The sequence below is a fragment of the Erithacus rubecula genome (assembly GCF_903797595.1).
Source record: "Erithacus rubecula genome assembly, chromosome: 31".
In the NCBI taxonomy this organism is placed as follows: domain Eukaryota; kingdom Metazoa; phylum Chordata; class Aves; order Passeriformes; family Muscicapidae; genus Erithacus; species Erithacus rubecula.
In genome coordinates, this window is record NC_136682.1 from 1,616,972 (window position 1) to 1,636,300 (window position 19,329).

The following is a 19,329-nucleotide window of genomic DNA, read 5'->3' on the forward strand; positions in this document are numbered from 1 at the left end:
GGGACCCGGGCTGCCCGCGGGACTGGGGCCACTGGTGGAACTGGGATCACTGGGATGCCACCGTGGGGACACGCGCCCCCCAGTTCCTCCCAAAATATTCCCCCGTGAGCCCACGGCCGGTTTGGGGGTGCCGGGGTCCGTGTGCTACCGGGGAGTTTTGGGGTGCCGGGGCTGTCACCGGGAATTTGGGGGTGTCATCAGAGGGTTTGGGGTGCTGGGGGTGTCACCGGGGTTTTGGGGGTGTCCCCGGGGATTGGGGGTACCGGGAGGTCACCGGGAGTTTGGGGTGTCGAGGGTGTTACCGGGGCAGTTTGGGGTTCGGGGCCGTGCGCGCCCCCGGTTCTGCCCTGGCGTGTGCGCGCCCTGGGGGCGTGGCCGCGGCACCGACCCCCCCTTCGCCGCGCGCTGATTGGCCCGAGGCCCCCGATATGCAAATTGAGGGGGCGTGACTAGACAATTGGGGCAACACCAGTTTGGTGTTGCGGGCGGGGCTAGTTTTCCCAGTTTGGTGTTGTGGGCGGGGCTTATTTCCCAGTTTGGTGTTGTGGGGCGGAGCTAATGCTCGTAGGGGCGTGGTTCCCGCCAAGGGGGCGGGGCCTGCCCGGCTGCACGTGGGCGCTATAAAGCCCCGGCCCGGTGCCCCCCCCGCAGTCGAGGCTCGGTCCCGTTCCCCCCCCGAGTCCCCCTGGCGCTGCCCCCACCCTCCCGCACCCCCCGGTGTCACCGCTGCCATCTCCCCGCGCTCCCCCCCGTGTCCCCCCGCTGCCACTCGCGCCCCCCGCGTCTCGCCATGTCCCCCCGCCCGCGCCTGCCCGCGCTGCTGCCCCCCTCCCTGCCCGGGCCGGGGCTCCCCCGGGCTCCCCCAGTCCCCGCTGCTGCCTCTGCCCCGACCCCCGCCCCGCACCCGCCCCGGGGCGCCCCGGAACCCTCGCGCCTCCGGGGTTTGGCCGAGATGCCGGGGCCGAGCTCCGCCGCCTTCATCTTCGAGCTGCTGTGCCGAGGGGGGGTGCGGAGGCTGCATGAGATGCAGGTAAATGGGGAGGGGGCACCCCGAACCTCGGGGGCGTGAGCTGGGGCTCGGGGGAGGCAGCGGGACCCCATTGCTGCTGCTCCCACTGTCCTGGGGTGTCACAGTCCGGGCTGGGAGGGGACAGTGCCACCTCAGTGTCACCGCTCCGAGTCCCCGAGGGGACAGGAGGGACCGGGATGCTCCTACTGGGGTGCGGAGGGGAGGGGGGAAGGACACCGATCTCTGTCCCCGGGGCTGGGTGGGGTCGGGAGACCCCAAACTGTCCCCAGGATGGTGGGGATGGTGCTGGGACCCCGCTCTGATCCCCGGGCTGGGCTCGGGGGGTGCTGGCGGGGGGGGACAGCGGCACCTGGGACGGGGTCACCCCCGAGGGGGCACAGAGGGACAGGGACAGGGCCACCCCCAGGTGACCAGGTCACCCCACAGCAGCTCCGGGACCGCAGGGACGCCAGGACCTCCCGCGGTGCTGCAGCCGCTCCTGCCCCAGCCCGAGTTCCCCGCTGTGACCCCCGGTGACCCCGATCATCCCCACCCCCAGCCTGGGTGCTGGTCCCAGTCCAGGGCAGTGGGGGAGGCTGTTCGTGCTGGTGTGACCTCCTGTGCTCCCCCTGTTCGGGTCGGTGTGACCCCGGTCCCGGTTCGGGTCGGTGTGACCCCTCCGTGTACCCCCGGTCTCCATTAGGGTCAGTGTGACCCCCCAGGTCCATTCCCAGTTCGGATCACTGTTACCCCCCCAGGTCCATTCCCAGTCCCGGTTCGGGTTCAGTGTGACCCCCCCCCCCCCCCGGTTCACTCCCAGTCCCGGTTCGGGTCAGTGTGACCCCCCCAGGTCCATTCCCAGTCCCGGTTCGGATCACTGTTACCCCCCCCGGTCCATTCCCAGTCCCGGTTCGGGTCAGTGTGACCCCCCCCGGTCCATTCCCAGTCCCGGTTCGGGTCAGTGTGACCCCCCCCGGTCCATTCCCAGTTGGGATCACTGTGCCCCCCCCGTGTCCCGCAGGTGCACGGCCGGGCCCGGTTCGGCCCGCTCTGGAAGGCCCGGTTCGGCCCGGTGCTCACGGTGCACGTGGCCGAGCCCGCGCTGGTGGCGCAGGTGCTGCGCCAGGAGGGGCCCGAGCCCAGCCGCGCCCTCAGCTGCCCCTGGAAGGAGCACCGGAGCCTGCGGGGGGTCCCGGGGGGGCTCCTCACGCTGTGAGTGCGCGCGGGGGGCGAATCTGGGGGGGGCTGAGCCTGGGGGGGACCCCACTCGGGGGGCTGGGAGTTACCCAGGGGGGTCTTTGGGCTGAGGCCGGGGGCTGCACGGGGGGTTGGGGGCTGCTTGTGGGATTTGGGGGGGTTCACACTGAGGAGGGGGGGCTCGCACAGGGACCCCCGGGGCTCCCCGTGATCTGGGGGTGTCTGTCCCCCCAGGGCCTCCCCCACACCCGTTCCGGGAAGGGCCCGTGGGGTGCGGGGGGGCCCGGGGTGACTCAGGCGTGATTCAGCCCCCCTCCCCCTCCTCCTGCCCCCCGCACCCCCACGCAGGATGTGAGTAACTGCCCGGGGGGGGCCCGGCCCCGCGTGGGCAGGGGGAGGGACCCCGAACCCCAGCGCAGCCCCCACCCCGGGCACGGGACCCGGCGGCTCTCACAGGTGACCCCAATCACACCTGGGGGGCCCTGGCACTACCTCGTGGGGGGACCATGTCCCCTATGTCCCCTGTGTCCCCTGTGTCCCCCCGTGTCCCCGGTGTCCCCATTTCCTGCCCCTCATTTCCCCTGTGACCACCCCCCACCGAAGTCTCCCGTGTCCCCATGTCCCTGTCCCTCACCCTGTCCCTGACCCCATCCCACGTCCTGTCATCCCCCATGTCCCCATCCCCCACCCGTGTCCTCCCATGTCCTTGTCCCTCTCTGTGTCCTTGTCACCCCATTCCCGTGTGTCCCCACATGCCCTGTGTCCCATGTCCCTGTCCTTCACCCATGTCCCCTGTCCCTCTGTGTCCCTACATGTCGCCCATGTCCCCATCCCTGTGTCCCTTTTCCCGCGGGTTCCCATGTCCCTCCCATGTCACCTGTGTCCCCATCCCTCACCCATGTCCTCTGTCCTCACTCCTCTCTGTCCCTCTGTCCTCTGTGTCCCCCTCACACATCCTCATGTCGCCCCGTGTCCCCGCCCTGTGCCGTGTCCCCTGTCCCCCGTGACGCGTGTCGCTGTCCCCAGGGAGGGCGAGGCGTGGCGCGGGTCCCGGCGGGTTCTGGCCCGGGGGCTGCTGCGCCCGGGGGCGGCCGAGACCTTCGCTGGCCCGGTGGCCACGGCGGTGGCCGAGCTGGTGGCGCGGCTGCAGCGGCTGCAGCGGCAGCACCCGCGGGGGATCGTCCCCGACATCGGCACCGAGTTCAACCGCTTCGGCCTCGAGGGTGAGGGGGGACCCCCGAGGGGCTGGGACACCCGAGAGGACCCCCGGGACCCCCATGGGGCATCCAGGTCCCCCGTCAGGACTCCCTGTGTCCCCCCATCTCCAGCGCCCCTTGTGACCCCAGAGTCCTGAGGGACTCCTGGATCTCCCCTCAGTGTCCCCGTGTCCCAATGTCCCCATGTCCCACCATCCCCTCTGTCTCTCTCCCGTGTCCCCATGTCCCACCATCCCCTCTGTCTCTCTCCCGTGTCCCCATGTCCCAATTGTCCCAATGTCTCCATGTCCCACCATCCCCTCTGTCTCTCTCCTGTGTCCCCATGTCCCACCATCCCCTCTGTCTCTCTCCCGTGTCCCCAATGTCCCCAATGTCCCCCCCTGTCCCGCAGCCATCTCCTGGGTGCTGTTCTCCTCCCGCCTGGGCTGCCTGGGGGACGCGGGCGAAGCCACCGCGGCCACTGAGGGTGTGATCCGCTGCGTGGGGGCGGTGCTGGCACTGACGCTGGTGACAATGGCACTGCCCCGTCCCCTCCTGCGCCTCTTCCCTGCGCCCTGGGACTCCTTCTGCCACGCCTGGGACCAGCTCTTCGCCTTCGGTGAGGGGACACGGGGACATGGGGGACACCATGAGGACATCCCGTGGGAACAAGGGGCCATCCCACGGGGACACGGGGACATCCCAGAGGGATATGGGGATGTCCCATGGCAATAGGGACACTCCTGCTCACCTTCTGCTGAGGGGACACAGGGACATCCCGAGGCCACGGGGATGCACGTGGTGAGGGAACACAGGGATATGGGGACATTCAAGGGACACAGAGACATCCCGTGGGGTCACAAGGATGTCCCACACCCATGGTGACCGTCCCACACCATCGGGACACATTGATGGTGACACTGACAGGGCGTTGTCCCCAGTCAAGTGACAATGCCTGGCCGCGGTGGCACTGATGGGGTGTTGTTGTCCCCAGCCAAGGGACACGTGGACCGGCGCGTGGCCGAGGTGGCTGCGCGGGGGCCCGAGGGGGACACGTGTGTCACCGACCTGCTGGCCCGGGAGCGCGTCCCCGCCAGCAGCATCTACGGGAACGTCACCGAGCTGCTGCTGGCCGGGGTGGACACGGTGAGGGGGGTGACACTGGGATGTCCCCGCTGTCACTGCGGGTCCCGCTGATGTCCCCGTGTCCCCAGGTGGCCAGCACGCTGGCCTGGAGCCTGTACGAGCTGGCACGGAACCCGGGGGCACAGGCGGCCCTGCACCGAGAGCTGGCGGCCGCCGCTGCCACCAACAGGGACAACAGCGGTGACAGCGCCACCACCGACAGCGCCACCGCTGCTGCCACCGCCACGGCGCTGGCACGGCTGCCGCTGCTGCGAGCGGTGGTGAAAGAGACCCTCAGGTGACAGGGACAGGGGGTGGGGACACAGGGACAAGGAGGGGACACGGAAAGGACGGAATGGGGAATGTGGGACATGGGGGAGAGGGATTGGGATATGGGGACACAGACAGGGACATGGGGTGGGGACATGGGGACAGGGTGAAGGACACGGGAATGGGAACAGGAACAGGGATGTGGATAAAGATGGGGACAGGGACAGGGACAGGACAGGGACGGGGACAGGGATGGAGATAGGATAAGGTTGGGGATAAAACGGGGACAGAGACAGGACAAGGATGGGGACAATCAAGAAGATGGGAAGGAGGATGAGGATGGGGACAAGGAAGGGAAGAAGACGAGGATGGGGATGAAGCCAGGGGTCAGGGATGGGAATGAAGATGTGGATGAAGGGGGGAACAGGGATGGGACAGGGATGGGGACAAGGAGGAAGATGGGAAGGAGGATGAGGATGAGGATGAGGATGGGGACAAGGATGAGGATGGCCATGAGGACAAGGATGAAGGAAGGGACAGGATGAGGACAGGGACAGGGTGAGGACAGGAGGTGACATCCCGTGTCCCCTGCAGGCTGTATCCTGTCATCCCGGCCAACGCTCGCGTTGTCTCCAACTCCGACATCCGTGTCGGTGATTACCTGCTGCCACGCCAGGTGAGCCCCACACCCCGGGGCTGCCATTGTCCCCAGGCTGTCCCCAGGGTGTCCCCACTGAGCCCCGTGTCCTTGCAGACCCTCATCACCCTGTGCCACTACGCCACATCCCGTGACAGTCGCTTCTTCCCGGCGCCCGACGCCTTCCGCCCGGAGCGCTGGCTGCGCCACAGGGACAGCGGGGACACAGCTGGGGAAACTGCTGGGGACACAGCTGGGGACATTGCTGGGGACACCCCTGGGGACACCCCTGGCCCCAGGCACCCCTTTGCCTCTCTGCCCTTCGGCCTCGGCCCGCGCAGCTGCGTCGGGCGCCGCTTGGCCGAGCTGCAGCTGCACATGGCGCTGGCACAGGTGAGTGTCACCCTGTCCCCGTGTCACCCCTGTGTCCCCAGCGTGTCATTCACCTGTCCCTGCTCCCCCAGATCCTGCTGCGCTTCGAGGTGCACCCAGAGCCCGGGGGGGGCCGGGTGCGCCCCATGACCCGCACGCTGCTGGCCCCTGGAGCCCCCATCAGCCTGCGCTTCCTGCGGCGGTGACACCGGGGACACGGGGACGGGGGGGACACCAGAGACACTGGGGACAGTGGGGACACCAGAGACTCTGGAGACAGTGGGGACTCTGGGGACACCAGGGACACTGGAGACATAGGGACATCGGGGACATGGGGACACTGGGGACAGTGTGGACACCAGGGACAATGGGGACAGTGGGGACACCAGAGACTTTGAAGACATGGGGACACTCGGGACACTGGAGACTCTGGAGACCTGGGGACACCAGGGACACTGAAGAGACCTTGACCCCAGTGGTGGCATTGACACCACAGTGTCCCCAGTGTCATCACCTGGCCCTTGTGGTGACCCCAGCCCCAAAACTGTCCCTGTGTCACTGTGACCCCACAGTGACACTGGAGGTGGTGGCAGCCCCAGCCCCGTGCTGGCCTTGACCCCAGTGTCCCCTCCCCCATGGTGACCCCATGGTGTCCCCAACCCCCCCCGCCCGGGGATCTGCGTTTATTTATTGGCCAATAAAGAGATTTTGGGATTTTGGTGCTGCCCGAGCTCCGCTCTCACCTCCCCCCTCCCCCCACCGTGACTCACCCCCTCCCCCCGGGCTGGGGGTGGGGGAGGGGACCCGCCCCGACCTGCCCAGGTGCGCCCGGGGGTGACGTGGCCCCGCGGGGGGGGTGGGGCGGGGGGAGGCACAGCCCCCTCCCCATGGCTGGGGGGGCCCTGAGAGCCTCCAAGGGACCCCCGGACACCCCACCATGCCCACGGGGGGGGGGGGGGGGTGATGGGGGTGGGGTTTAACCCGGTCGGTGCCACCCATGGTGGGGAGGGGGGCAATGTCCCAGGTGGGGGAGGGGCTGACGTCAGCACGGGGGACTCTGGACCCTCGCGGGGACCCTGAGGCAGCCGAGCGCGGTGACACGGGCGCGGTGACACGGGCGCGGTGACACGAGCGCGGTGACACGAGCGCGGTGACCCCCCCCCCTCTGCCCGGGACACCCACCCCTCCCCCAGGTGACAGCGGGACCAGGTGAGCAGGAGGAGGGGGCGGTTTGGGACGGGGCTCACCTGGGGACACCTGGGGACACCTGGCCGAGGTGGTGGCGGCAATGACAGACCCGAAATGGGGGGGGAGGGGTGGGGTCACCCTGGGCTGGGGGTCCAGGTGAGGGTGGGGCCCTGGGGGGGGCGGTGGGACAGGGATCAGCTCAGGTGAGGAACCTGGGACGGGACAGGTCCCCAGGATTGTCCCTGCCCCCCAGGATTTGGGGGTCCCGGGGGTGTTTTGGGGTGTCCCTAAGGCTCTGCCCCCCAGGATTTGGGGGTCCCGGGCATGATTTGAGGTGTCCCTGCTGGTTTTGGACACCCCAGGATGTCACCGCTGGATGTGGGGGTCCCGAGGGTGATTTGGGGGTGTCCCTGAGGCTCCTCTGCCCCCCAGGATTTGGGGGTGTCCCTGAATCTCTGCCCCCAGGATTTGGGGTTGGGGGTGTTTTGGGGTGTCCCTGAGGCTCTGCCCCCAGGATTTGGGGTCCCGAGGGTGATTTGGGGGTGTCCCTGAGGCTCCTCTGCCCCCCAGGATTTGGGGGTGTCCCTGAATCTCTGCCCCCCAGGATTTGGGGGTCCCGGGGTTGTTTTGGGGAGCAGAGATTCCCTGGGGGATCCCATGGAGGGAGGGACACACATTTGGGGGCCTGTTTGGGGGTTCAGTCCCAGCCCCCCCTGAGCTGCTGTGCCCCCCCAGGGAATGGGAACAGTGGGGGGCACACGGGGGGACAATCAGGGGGGGCACAGGGATGCTGTGACACTTGGGGACACGGGGGGGGGGACAGGATGGGACCCCCAAAAACACCCCAAAAACACCCCAAAAACACCCCCAAAACCACCCAAAACACCCCCACTGGTACTGAACACACCTGAACCCCCCCACTAGGACTGGATTTGGGCCCCCCCCCCCCATTTCTCTGCCAATAAAGGGGTGTGAGCAGAGCCCCCCCCTCCCAAATTTGGGGGGGCACCCCAGAATGAGCCTGAGCCTTGCTCAGTGTTGTGTGTTTATTGGGGGGACACGGTGACCCCCCCGTGGTGGCAGCAGGTGTGTGTGTGGGGGTCACTGGTGCCAGTCATGGTGTAAACCAGTACAAACCAGTTTAGGGGTGCTGGGAGGGGGGGCCCCAATGCCCACGGGGGGGGTCCTGCCCTGTGTGGGGGTGAATGACCAGTACAAACCAGTTTGGGCCAGCTCAGACTGAGATGAGTGGGGGTAGGGGAGGGGTCACCCCATGATTTTGGGGGGGGGTCACCCCATGATTTCGGGGTTCACCCCCAGTGCTTCATGCGGCTGTGGGCGGCAGCTGATCAGCATTAGGGGGGTTCTGGACCCTCCCCCACGGCTGGGACCCCCCCCCAGAGGAGCTGAGCCCCCCCCCCAGAGGAGCTGAGCCCCCCCAGGACCCCCCCCCTATAGGAAGGCGCCGGGGTTGGCCCGGGGGTCCCGCTGGTTCCGGAAGCGCAGGGCGAGCCAGACCCCCAAAACCTGCAACAAACGGGGGGTTGGGGGGGGCTGCTGGACCCCCCCCAAACCTTGAGACCCCCCCCTTGCTCCCCCCACCCCCCCTTGTACCTCAGTGAAGCTGAAGAACAGCCCGACCCCCCCCAAAATCTTGAGGGCCTGGTCCGAGTGCTGCAGGAGCTGGGGGGCGCAGGGGGGGCACGGGGGGGCTCCCCCCGGGGGGATCTGGCACCTCTGGGGGGAAATGGGGGGGTCAGGGGGGGTCCCCAACAGCCCTCACACCCCCAGCACATCCAGGGGGTCCCCAAATTCCATTTCCCCCCCCAAAATCTCACCCCAAGGGTCTCCTCCAGCCCCCCCAGGGGTGTCCCCAAATCCCCCTGGGACCCCCAAATCCCCCCAGAAGGAATCTCCAAACCCCCCCCAGTTCTAAATCACCCCTAACCCCCTCCCCAGACACCCCTAAACCCCCCCAGACCCCCAATTACCATAAACCCCCCCACCCAATTCCCCTCCCCCCCCCCCAGACTCACAGCCGGGCAGTTTTGGGGTTCCTGGGGGGGCTCCATCCCGGGCTGGCTCGTTGTGGGGGCTCTGGCAGGAGGGGGGGTCCCGGGGGGCTCCCCCAAACCGCAGCAGCCCAGCCTGAGCTGCAGCTCCCCCCGCGCCCCCCCGCTCAGCAGGGGCCAGGCCGACTGCAGCAGCCGCTCCTGGGGGACCCCAAAATCGGCTCAGGGACCCCCAAACCCCTCTGTGACCCCCAGGACACCCCCAAACCCCTCTGTGCCCCCAGGACCCCCCCAAACCCATCAGTGACCCCCCAAACCTGTTAGCGACCCCCAGGACCCCCCAAACCTCTTAGTGACCCCCAGGACCCCCCAAAACCCCTCAGTGCCCCCCAAAACCTGTTAGTGCCCCCAAAACCCCACCCACCACCACAGGGCCCCCCCCAAATTCTTCAGTGCCCCCAGGACCCCCCCCAAATCCCTCTGTACCCCCCAAACCCCTCTGTGCCCCCCAGGACTCCCCCAAACACCTCTGTGACCCCCCCAAACCTGTCAGTGACCCCCAGGATCCCCCCAACACCACAGGACCCCCCCAAACCCCTCAGTGCCCCTCCTGGGGCTGGGGGATCCCAGACCCCCCTCCCAAGGATTTTGGGGGTTCCCTGTGCACCCCCAGATTGTGGGATGGACTTTGGGGTGTTCTGGGGGGGTTTCCAGGGGGTGTGACCCACCTGGAGGGGGAGGGGGCCAAGAGCCCCTCAGGGAATTGGGGGTGTCCCTGGGGGGGATTTTGGGGGGGCAAGAGCCCCTCAGGGAATTGGGGGTGTCCCTGGGGGGTTTTGGGGTACCCACCTGAGCCCCTCAGGGAATTGGGGATGTCCCTGGGGGGGGTTTTGGGGGGGCAAGAGCCCCTCAGGGAATTGGGGGTGTCCCTGGGGGTTTTGGGGTACCCACCTGAGCCCCTCAGGGAATTGGGGGTGTCCCTGGGGGGTTTTGGGGTACCCACCTGAGCCCCCCTGCCCAGGGCCAGGCAGGCACAGGACACGCCCAGCTGGCACAGGAACAGCAGGCCCAGGATCAGCACGTACTGGGGGGGTCAAGGGGGGCCACACACACACAGAGACCCCCCCAAAATACCCCGAGGACCCCCCAAAATATACCCAGGAACTCCAAAATACACCCAGGACCCCCCAAAATACCCCCAGGAATCCCCAAAATACCCCCAGGAACCCCCAAAATATACCCAGGAACTCCAAAATACACCCAGGATCCCCTAAAATACACCCAGCCCCCCCTAAAATACACCCAGCACCACACAAAATACACCCAGAACTCCCTAAAATACACCCAGGAACCCCCAAAATATACCCAGGAACCCCTAAAATATACCCAGGATCACCAAAATACACCCAGGATCCCCTAAAATACATCCAGGACCACCCAAAATACACCCGGGACCCCCCACAATACACCTGGGACACCCCAAAATACACCCAAGACCCCCAAAACACCCCTGGGACCCCCGAAAAATCCCCTGCAGGACCTCCCCACAGCCAGACCCATGTAGGTTTTGGGCACCCTGGGCAGGGGGGGAGCCCCCCTGGAGGGTCTGAAGGGTTGGGGTATTGCAGGGGGGGATTTGGAGATACAGGGGAGGGGGGTTAGGGACACCCAGGGGGTTTTGGGGACCCTGAGAAGGGATTGGAGACACTCCCAAGGGTACCAAGGAATTTTGGGGACCCCAGAAGGAGCTTGGGGACACTCCCAAGGGTACCAAGGGATTTTGGGGACCCCAGAAGGGGCTTGGGGACACTCCCAGGGGGTTTTGGGGACCCCAGGAGCAGCTTGGGGACACCCCCAGGGGCACTGTGGTAGTTTTGGAGTCCCCGGGAGTAGCTTGGGGACACTCCCAGGGGTACCACAGTGACCCCAGGAGCAGCTTGGGGACACAGGGATGGGATGGGATATATGGGATGGGATACAGGGATGGGATGGAATACACGGATGAGATTGGATGGGATGGGATGGGATACAGGGATGGGATATATAGGACACCCAGTGGGTTTTGGGGACCCCAGGAGCAGCTTGGGGACACAGGGATGGGATGGGATATATGGGATATATGGGGGGATGGGATACAGGGATGGGATACAGGGATGGGATATATGGGACACCCAGTAGGTTTTGGGGACCCCGGGAGCAGCTTGGGGACACCCCCAGGGGCCCTGCGGTGGTTTTGGGGTCCCCGGGGGGGGGTCCCGCGCCCCCCGCGGAAGGATACGAAGAAGAGCAGCACCTGGTGGTGTCGCAGGGCGCCGAGCAGCCCGAGCGCGGCGATCAGCAGCAGCAGCAGCCCCACGGCCAGCGCGCCGCCCAGCAGCGGCCGGCTGGAGCCCAGAGCCAGCCCGCGGGCCCAGCCCGCCACCGCCACCAGCAGCACGCCCACCAGCTGGGGAGGGGGCGTCAGGGGCACCGGGACCACCGGCACCCCCCCCCAGAACCACCGGGACCCCCCAGCAGCAGCACGCCCACCAGCTGGGGAGGGGGCGTCTGGAGCACCGGGACCACCGGCACCCCCGAAACACACCGGGATCCCCCAGCAGCAGCACGCCCACCAGCTGGGGGGCACGGGGTCAGGACCCCCGAAACCCACCGGGACCCCCGAAACACATCGGGACCCCCGAAACCCACCGGGACCCCCGAAACACACCCGGGACCCCCGAAACCCACCGAACCCCCAACCAGCAGAACGCCCAGCAGCTGGGGAGGGGGCGTCAGAGGCACCGGGACCACCCGGGACCCCCCGGAACCCCCCAGCAGCAGCACCCCCACCAGCTGGGGGAGGGGGCGTCAGGGGCACCGGGACCACCGGGAGCCCCCCCACCCAGAACCACCGGGACCCCCGAAACCCACCGAACCCCCAACCAGCAACACGCCCACCAGCTGGGGGAGGGGGCGTCAGGGGCACCGGGACCACCAGGACCCACCGGGACCCCCGAAACACACCGAATCCCTCACCAGCAGCACGCCCAGCAGCTGGGGGGCACGGGGTCAGGGGCACCGAAACCCACCGGGACCCCCCGAAACCCACCAGGACCCCCGAACCCACTCAGGACCACCGGGACCCCCCCCACAGAACCACCGGGACCCCCCACCAGCAGCACGCCCACCGGCTGGGGGGCACGGGGTCAGGGACCCCCGAAACCCACCGGGAACCCCCTGGGACCCCCGAACCCCCCCCAAGGACCGGGACCCCTCCAGAACCACCAGGACCCCCGAAACCCCGCCAGCACCGGGACCCCCGAACTCCCCCAAAACCACCGAACCCCGCCGGAACCCCCGTGGGACCCCCGAAACCCCGCCAGCACCGGGACCCCCGAACACCCCCGGGACCCCCCGGGATCACCCCAGAATCACCGAACCCCCCCGGGACCCCCGAACCCCTCCCAGCACCGGGGCTCTACCACCCCCTCATGAGCCCAGGAAGGTTTTGGGGGGTCCTCAGGGACCCCCCTCAGGAATTTCGCCCCTCCCGGTGCTTTGGGGTTTGGGGAGGGGGATGTGGCCTTTGACCCTTCCTGTGGTTTTGGGGTGACTCCCCCCGGCCCCTCCCCTCCCTGTCCCACAGTGCCACGCCCAGACCGGGGGTCCCAGACCCTCCCCCATTTTTGGGAACCCCCAAATTCCCCACAGCGAGAGACCCCCCCAGCATCCCACACCCCCAAATGGGGAGGGGTCCCCTCGCCCTGCAGACCCCCCCAAACCCCTCCCTGCCCTTCCCGTGGGAACCCTCAGCCCCTCCCCACCCCCACACCGGGCGTGCCCGCCCCTCTCCCCCAGAGGGGTCCCCAATCCCCTCACGCCCCCCCCGCTCACCACATAAACCACGTTGAGGGCGCAGAGCGCGTTGCGCGAGCAGGCGAAGCCTCCGCAGACCATGTTGGGGCCGGGGGTGTCGCGGAGGGTCCCGGAAGGTGTCGCGGGGGGTCCCGGAGGGTCCCGGGGGGTCCCGGGGGCAATCGGGGGGTTGCGGGGTCCCCGCGCTGCGGCCCCTTTAAACCGCGGCCCCGCGCCCCGCGCGCCCGCCCGCACTGCGCGTGCGCGGCCCCTCAGCCCCGCCCATTCCTCTGCGCGTCCCCGCCCTTAAGATCCGCCCATTCCCTCGCTATATGCCACGCCCATTATCCTTATATGGGCATGATCACGCCTACAAGCACTCTCCGTACTGCGCACGCGCACGGCACAGCTAGGACGGGGCGGAGCCCCCTGGGAAAGGGGCGTGGCTTCCTTGAACGCCTGCCCCGCCCCCAGAGCCCCCCGACCACAAAATCCCTGCTCCGCCAAACCCCCGAGCCCCCTAAAGCCCCCCAGGTTTCCCCCAGAGCCCCCCAGGGTCTCTCTAGGTCCCCCCAGGGTCCTCCCAGAGCTCCCCCAGACCTACAGACCCCAAGGGACCCCAAGAGCCCCCCAGGATCCCCCTAAAGCCCCCCAGGGTCCCCCCAGAGCCCCCCAGGATCCCCCCAGGGTCTGACCTCAAGGGACCCCCATAGCCCTCCATAGTCCCCCTAGAGCCCCCCAGACCTACTGACCCCAGGGGACCCCTGGAGTCCCCCAGGATCCCACTAGAGCCCCCCAGGGTCCTCCCCCTAGCCCCCCAGGATCACCCCATGCCCCCCAAGAGACTCGACCCTTCCAGGCCTGAGCGCTCCCCCCGCCCCAGAGCCCCCGGTGATCCCCCCTCGCTTCCCCATGACACCCCCAGATCCCCCTCAGCTGCTTCCGGGCCCCCCAAACCTCCTCAGGGGTGCACAGACCCCCCCTCCATAGCCCCCCAGGGTCCCCCCCCGCACCTGCGGCCCCCCCGTACCCCAAACACCCCCCTGCCCCCCCGAGGTGAGGGGGGAGTGCTTGGAGGGGCCGTGACCCCCCCTGGGAAGTCCTTGAGGGGCCACATTTGGTCTCTTAAACATTAAACAGCTCCGGGGGGGGGGGGGGGGGGGGAGCAGATTTGGAGGTGTCACCACCCCGGGAGGCGCCAAATTTTGGGGGACTCGTCCCCCCCATCACCCCTCAGGGACAGAAATGGGGGGGAATCGCGGGTGCAGCCGCCCCTCAGCCAGCCCGGGGGGGCTCGGGGTGTCCCCCCACCGGAGTGTTCCCCTCTGTCGAGGTCACGTCGCGACCTTGCGGCGTTATCGCGACGATAGCAGCAGCTATAAGCGACAGCGGGCTCGGGGCGGGGGGGTCGCGATGGCTCCGTGGCTGCTGTGGCTGCTGCTGGTGACCGGGGGGGACAGCGGGGGGGTCCCCCCTGTTCCCCGTGTGCCCCGGGAGGTACCGGAGCCCAGAGCGGTACCGGAGACCCCCGGGGCAGTACCGGAGCCCCTCCGGGCAGTACCGGAGCCCAGGGTGGTACCGGAGCCCAGAGCGGTACCAGAATCCCCCCAGGCTGTACCGGAGCCCCCCCGGGCGGTGCCGGGGTCCCCCCGGGCCGTGTCGGACGCGGAGCTCCGGGAGTTCTCGGAGCAGCTCCTCGCCGCAGATTCGAACCGCGCTGGGCCGGGGCAGCTCGAGCTGAACCTGGAGGGTTCGGGCGGCGACAACGGGACCTCGAGGTGGGGACAGGGCTGGGGGGCTCAGGGGACTCAGCGCCCTCCGTGTTCTCCCCTCTGCCCCTCTCGCTCTCCATCCCACGCGGCTCCATCCCTCTGTCCCAAACCCACTGGGCTCCATTCTCGGCCCTTCACCCCACCTGTCCCCATCCCTGTATCCCATCCCATATATCCCATATATCCCATATATCCCATATATCCCATATATCCCATATATCCCATATATCCCATACATCCCATATATCCCATATATCCCATATATCCCATATATCCCATATATCCCATATATCCCATCCCATCCCATCCCATCCCATCCCATCCCATCCCATCCCATCCCATCCCATCCCATCCCATCCCATATATCCCATATATCCCATATATCCCATATATCCCATCCCAATCCCACCTTTTCCCATCCCAAACATTCCCACCCTCCTTCCTCCACCCCAAACCCATTTCCCCCATCCCTCTCTCGACCCTACACCCCCTCCTGTATCCACCCACCCCCATCCCTCACTCCCCTTCCCCATCCTTCCCCCCCGCGCATTTCCCACCCACATTTCCCCATCCCAAATCCCAAATCCCAATCCCATCCCCGCCCGTTCCAGGCTGTTTTCCTACGTGTCCCCGGAGCTGCTGGCCCGTCCCACCTTCTCGGGGCTGCTGGCGCTGCTGGACAACTACGAGCCGCTCACGGGCCAGGACGAAGCGGAGACGGCGGCGGAGCGGCGGGAGCAGCACCGGTTCCTGGCGGCGGCGCTGGACACGCCGGTCGGGGCGCTGCTGGAGCGCTTCGTGCTCAGCAAGGGTGGGGCCGCGCTCGTGTCCCCGCGGTGTCCCCTCGGTGTCCCCGCAGTGTCCCCCAGTGTTCTCTCAGTGTCCCCTCTGTCCCCGCAGTGTCCCCACAGTGTCCCTCCAGTATCCTCACAATGTTCCTCAGTGTCTCCCCACTGTCCCCACAGTGTCCCCTCGGTGTCCCCACGGTGGCTCCTCGGTGTCCCCTCTGTCCCCGCAGTACCCCCTCAGTACCCCCCAGTGTTTACCCAGTGTCCCCCAGTGTCCCCCCAGTGTCCCCTCAGTGTCCTCCAGTGTTTACCCAGTGTCCCCCCAGTAACCTCACAGCGTCCCCACAGTGTTTTCCCAGGGTCCCTTCAGTGCCTCCCAGTGTTCCCAAGTGTCCCCATGGTGTTCCCTCTGTCCCCACAGTGCCCCCTCAGTGTCCCCTCAGTGTCCTCCAGTGTTTACCCAGTGTCCTCCCAGTATCCACCCAGTGTCCCCTCAGTGTCCCCACAGTGTCCCCACAGTGTTCCCTCAGTGTCCCCTCTGTCCTTACAGGGTCCCCCAATGTTTACCCAGTGTCCCCCAGTGTCCCCACCGTGTCCCCCAGGAGCCTCACCATGTCCCCACAGTGTCCCCACAGTGTTCCCAAGTGTCCCCTCAGTGTTCCCCAGTGTTTACCCAGTGTCCCCTCAGTAACCCTCCAGTGTTCCCCAGTGTCTCCCCAGTATCCCCCCAGTGTCCTCACCGTGTCCCCCCAGTGTCCCTCCTGTCCCCCTGCCCTGTCCTTAGGGCTGAACCTCCCTGTCCACATGGCTCACAGTGTCCCCAGGGCTGTACCCCATGTCCCCACGGTGTCCCCTCAATGTCCCCACGGTGTCCCCAGGGCTGTACCCCTCCTCCGAGGCGTTCCAGGCCGATCTCCACTCCATGTGGTTTGGGCTCTACTCGCGCTCCAGCGGCAAAGCTCTGGACTCCTCTGGCTTTGAGCACGTGTTCCATGGTGAGGGGACATCAGGGACACGTGGGGACACTGCAGATGGGAGGGTCACTGTGGGGAAGGGGAGGGAACAGGGGGACACCGAGGGCATGAGGGGGACACTGTGGGGGCGAAGATGGGGAGGCCTGGGGGGCAATGCCGGGGGTTGGGGGTCATGTGGGGGTGTCCATGGGGGGTCAGTGATGCGGGAGCTGTTGTCACCCTCTCTGTGTCCCCAGGGGAGGTGAAGAAGGGCTCGGTGTCCGGGTGTCACAACTGGGTGCAGCTGCAGGCGCTGGAGCGCGCGGGGAGGCTGCAGTACCTGGGCTACAGCTGGGACGGGCCCGTGAGTGGGGACAGGGGACACGGGGGGACACGGGGGGACAGGGGAGGCTGCAGTACCTGGGCTACAGCTGGGACGGGCCCGTGAGTGGGGACAGGGGACACGGGGGGACACGGGAGGACACGGGGGGACACGGGGACATGGGGACACAGGGGAGGCTGCAGTACCTAGGCTACAGCTGGGACGGGCCCGTGAGTGGGGACAGGGGACACGGGGGGACACGGGGGGACACGGGGGGACAGGGGAGGCTGCAGTACCTGGGCTACAGCTGGGACGGTCCCGTGAGTGGGGACAGGGGACACGGGGGGACACGGGGACATGGGGGGACAGGGGATACGGGGGGGACACAGGGGGCACCAGGGGCGCTAAAGCAGCATGGAGAGGATGGGGATGTGCCGAGGGTGGGAACACGGGAGGACCCCCCGAGTGCGGGGTGGGGGCGACAATGGGGGACATGGGGTCACAGGGACACCCCCAGAGCCCCTCACTGCAGCAGCCGCCCCCCCACAGTGTCCCCAGCCAAGATCTCTGTCCCTTCGCGTGTCATTGTTCCTGAGATCCCACCCCCCATATTTCCGAGGATCCCGTGTCCCCCTGTGTCCCACTGACTGTCCCCCGTCCCTTTCCCTCTCACCCGCAGCACCCCCGTGTCCCCATCCCCCCGAGGCCACACCCGGGGTACCCCATGTCCCTGCCCGTGGTGTCCGTGCCCCCCGTGACCATTTCCGGTCCTACGGGGCCATTCCTGGGGTACCCCACGCCTGTCCCCCCCCGTGAGACCCCTCTCAGCGCACAGAGCTCCCCGCTGGGATGTCCCCTGTGTGTGTCCCCCGTGACCCCCCCGTGTCCCCCCCGTGTCCCCCCGCAGTGGACATCCTTCCCGGACGTGCTGTCGCTGCAGTTCCGCTGGGACGGGCACCCCAAACCGCGGGGGTCGCTGCTGGTGGGCTCCAGCCCCGAGTTCGACCTGGCGCTGTTCACCGTCTGCTTCCTGACGCGCCCCGACGGCCAGTGAGTGCGGGGCACCGAGGGGAGGGGGGCCGGCGACCACCCGGGGCTTGTGGCGACCACCCGGGGGTCCCAGAGCCGGGGTCAGCCTCACCTGTCCTCGCAGGTGCCACATCAGCCTGGGGGGAGAAGCCGCCACCATCCAGACCTACACGTGGGACAAGCAGCGCCTGGTGGCCTCCGCCTACCCCCTGACCCCCTGACTCCCCCAAAAACACCCCCGCGACCCCCCCGGGACCACCCCTCACCCCTCAATAAACCCCTCACGGGATCCCCTGTTCCTGTCTCTGTCTGGGAGGGTGCAGGGGGTAGGGACACTGGGGGCTCCCTCCCCGGGGGTGCTGGGACCCCCCAGTGAGTTTTGGGACCCCCCAGTGAGTGCTGGGACCCCCCAGTGAGTTTTGGGACCCCCCAGTGAGTGCAGAGACCCCCCCAATGAGTGCTGGGACCCCCCAGTGACTGCAGTGACCCCCCCAGTGAGCTCAGGGACCCTCCTCAGGTGTTGGCACCACCCCGGGCACTGAGACCCCCCCACAGGTTCTGGGATCCCCTGTGGGCACTTTGGGGGGGGTGGGAGTCCATGTCTCCGGGGGGGGCCACAGGGACATCTCCAAGGGCCCCTGGCAGCTTCAGCCCCTCCCTGGGGTGACATGGGGACACCTGGGGGGACAGGTGAGTGTGGGGGTGGGGGTGGGCTGTGTGTGCGTGGGATGGCACACGTGTCCTTAGCGTGTCTGTCACTGCACGTGTCCGTGTGTCACTGCATGTGTCCTTGTGCCACTGTATGTGTCCATAGCATGTCAGTGTGTCACTGCACATGTCCGTGTGTCACTGCATGCGTCCCTTGTGTCACTGCACCTCTGTGTGTCGCTGCAGGTCCCCAGCGTGTCCATGTGTCACTGCACATGTCTGTGTGTCACTGCATGTGTCCTTGTGCCACTGTATGTGTCCATAGCGTGTCTGTGTGTCACTGCATGTGTCCCTTGTGTCACTGCACATGACCGTGTGTCACTGCATGTCAGTGTGCCCATACATGTCCCTAGCATGTCACTGCTGTGTCTGTGTCACTGCACACTTGTCCCCAGCGTCTGCACAAGACCCCCGTGTGTGTGTGTGTGTCCCTGCGTCCTTGAGTCCGTGTGTCCCTGTGCCATTGTGCCCCACCCGTGTCCCTGTCCCCGTGTCCCTGTCCCCTGTGCCACCATCCTCCACCCATGTCCCTGTCCCCATGTGTCCCTGTCCCTGTGTGCCCATCCCTCACTCACGTCCTTGTACCCCTGTGCCACCATCCTCCGCCCATGTCCCTGTCCCCGTGTGTCCCTGTCCCTGTGTGCCCATCCCTCACTCACGTCCCTGTCCCCCTGTGTCCCGTCCCCCACGCGTGTCCCTGCCGTGTCCCTGCCGCGTCTCTGGCGTGGCCGCGGCGCGTTGGGGCGTGCCGGGCTGTGCCGGGCTGTGCTGGGCTGTGCCCCTTGTCCCAGCCTGTCCCAGCGTGTCCCGTGCCCCGTGTCCCGTGTCCCAGCCTGTCCCGGCGTGTCTCATGTCCCAGCCTGTCCCGTGTCCCAGCCTGTCCCGGCCTGTCCCAGCCCGTCCCGCAGCCCTGGCCC

The 19,329-nt window shown here is 67.5% G+C and overlaps 3 protein-coding genes across 4 annotated transcripts; 2 read left to right on the forward strand and 1 right to left on the reverse strand.

Moving 5' to 3' along the window:
• Positions 1-850: 850 nt before the first annotated feature.
• Positions 851-6,028, forward strand: CYP27B1 (cytochrome P450 family 27 subfamily B member 1). The gene is made up of 9 exons (XM_079329272.1): positions 851-1,030; positions 2,031-2,221; positions 3,233-3,429; positions 3,815-4,021; positions 4,397-4,548; positions 4,617-4,825; positions 5,392-5,473; positions 5,552-5,827; positions 5,899-6,028. Exons 1-9 carry the CDS (start codon positions 953-955, stop codon positions 6,010-6,012), a joined length of 1,506 nt encoding a protein of 501 aa, XP_079185398.1. The 5' UTR covers positions 851-952; the 3' UTR covers positions 6,013-6,028.
• A 2,397-nt stretch (positions 6,029-8,425) lies between these two features.
• Positions 8,426-13,114, reverse strand: TSPAN31 (tetraspanin 31). 2 transcript variants are annotated; one of them, XM_079329295.1, is made up of 6 exons: positions 12,880-13,114; positions 11,300-11,452; positions 10,010-10,054; positions 9,031-9,207; positions 8,609-8,731; positions 8,426-8,521 (listed from the first exon to the last, which is right to left on the reverse strand). In XM_079329295.1, the coding sequence occupies exons 1-6, from the start codon at positions 12,940-12,942 to the stop codon at positions 8,447-8,449; spliced, it is 636 nt and encodes a 211-aa protein (XP_079185421.1). In that variant the 5' UTR covers positions 12,943-13,114; the 3' UTR covers positions 8,426-8,446. The 2 variants fall into 2 exon arrangements, with proteins under 2 accessions (XP_079185421.1, XP_079185420.1); XM_079329294.1 differs by having other exon boundaries at positions 10,010-10,090; positions 11,285-11,452.
• Positions 13,115-14,253: 1,139 nt separating this feature from the next.
• Positions 14,254-17,925, forward strand: LOC306813687 (uridylate-specific endoribonuclease A-like; the record flags this gene model as incomplete). Its single annotated transcript, XM_079329253.1, has 7 exons — positions 14,254-14,337; positions 14,452-14,618; positions 15,224-15,423; positions 16,279-16,395; positions 16,611-16,717; positions 17,583-17,725; positions 17,829-17,925. 7 exons carry the CDS (start codon positions 14,254-14,256, stop codon positions 17,923-17,925), a joined length of 915 nt encoding a protein of 304 aa, XP_079185379.1.
• Positions 17,926-19,329: the final 1,404 nt, after the last annotated feature.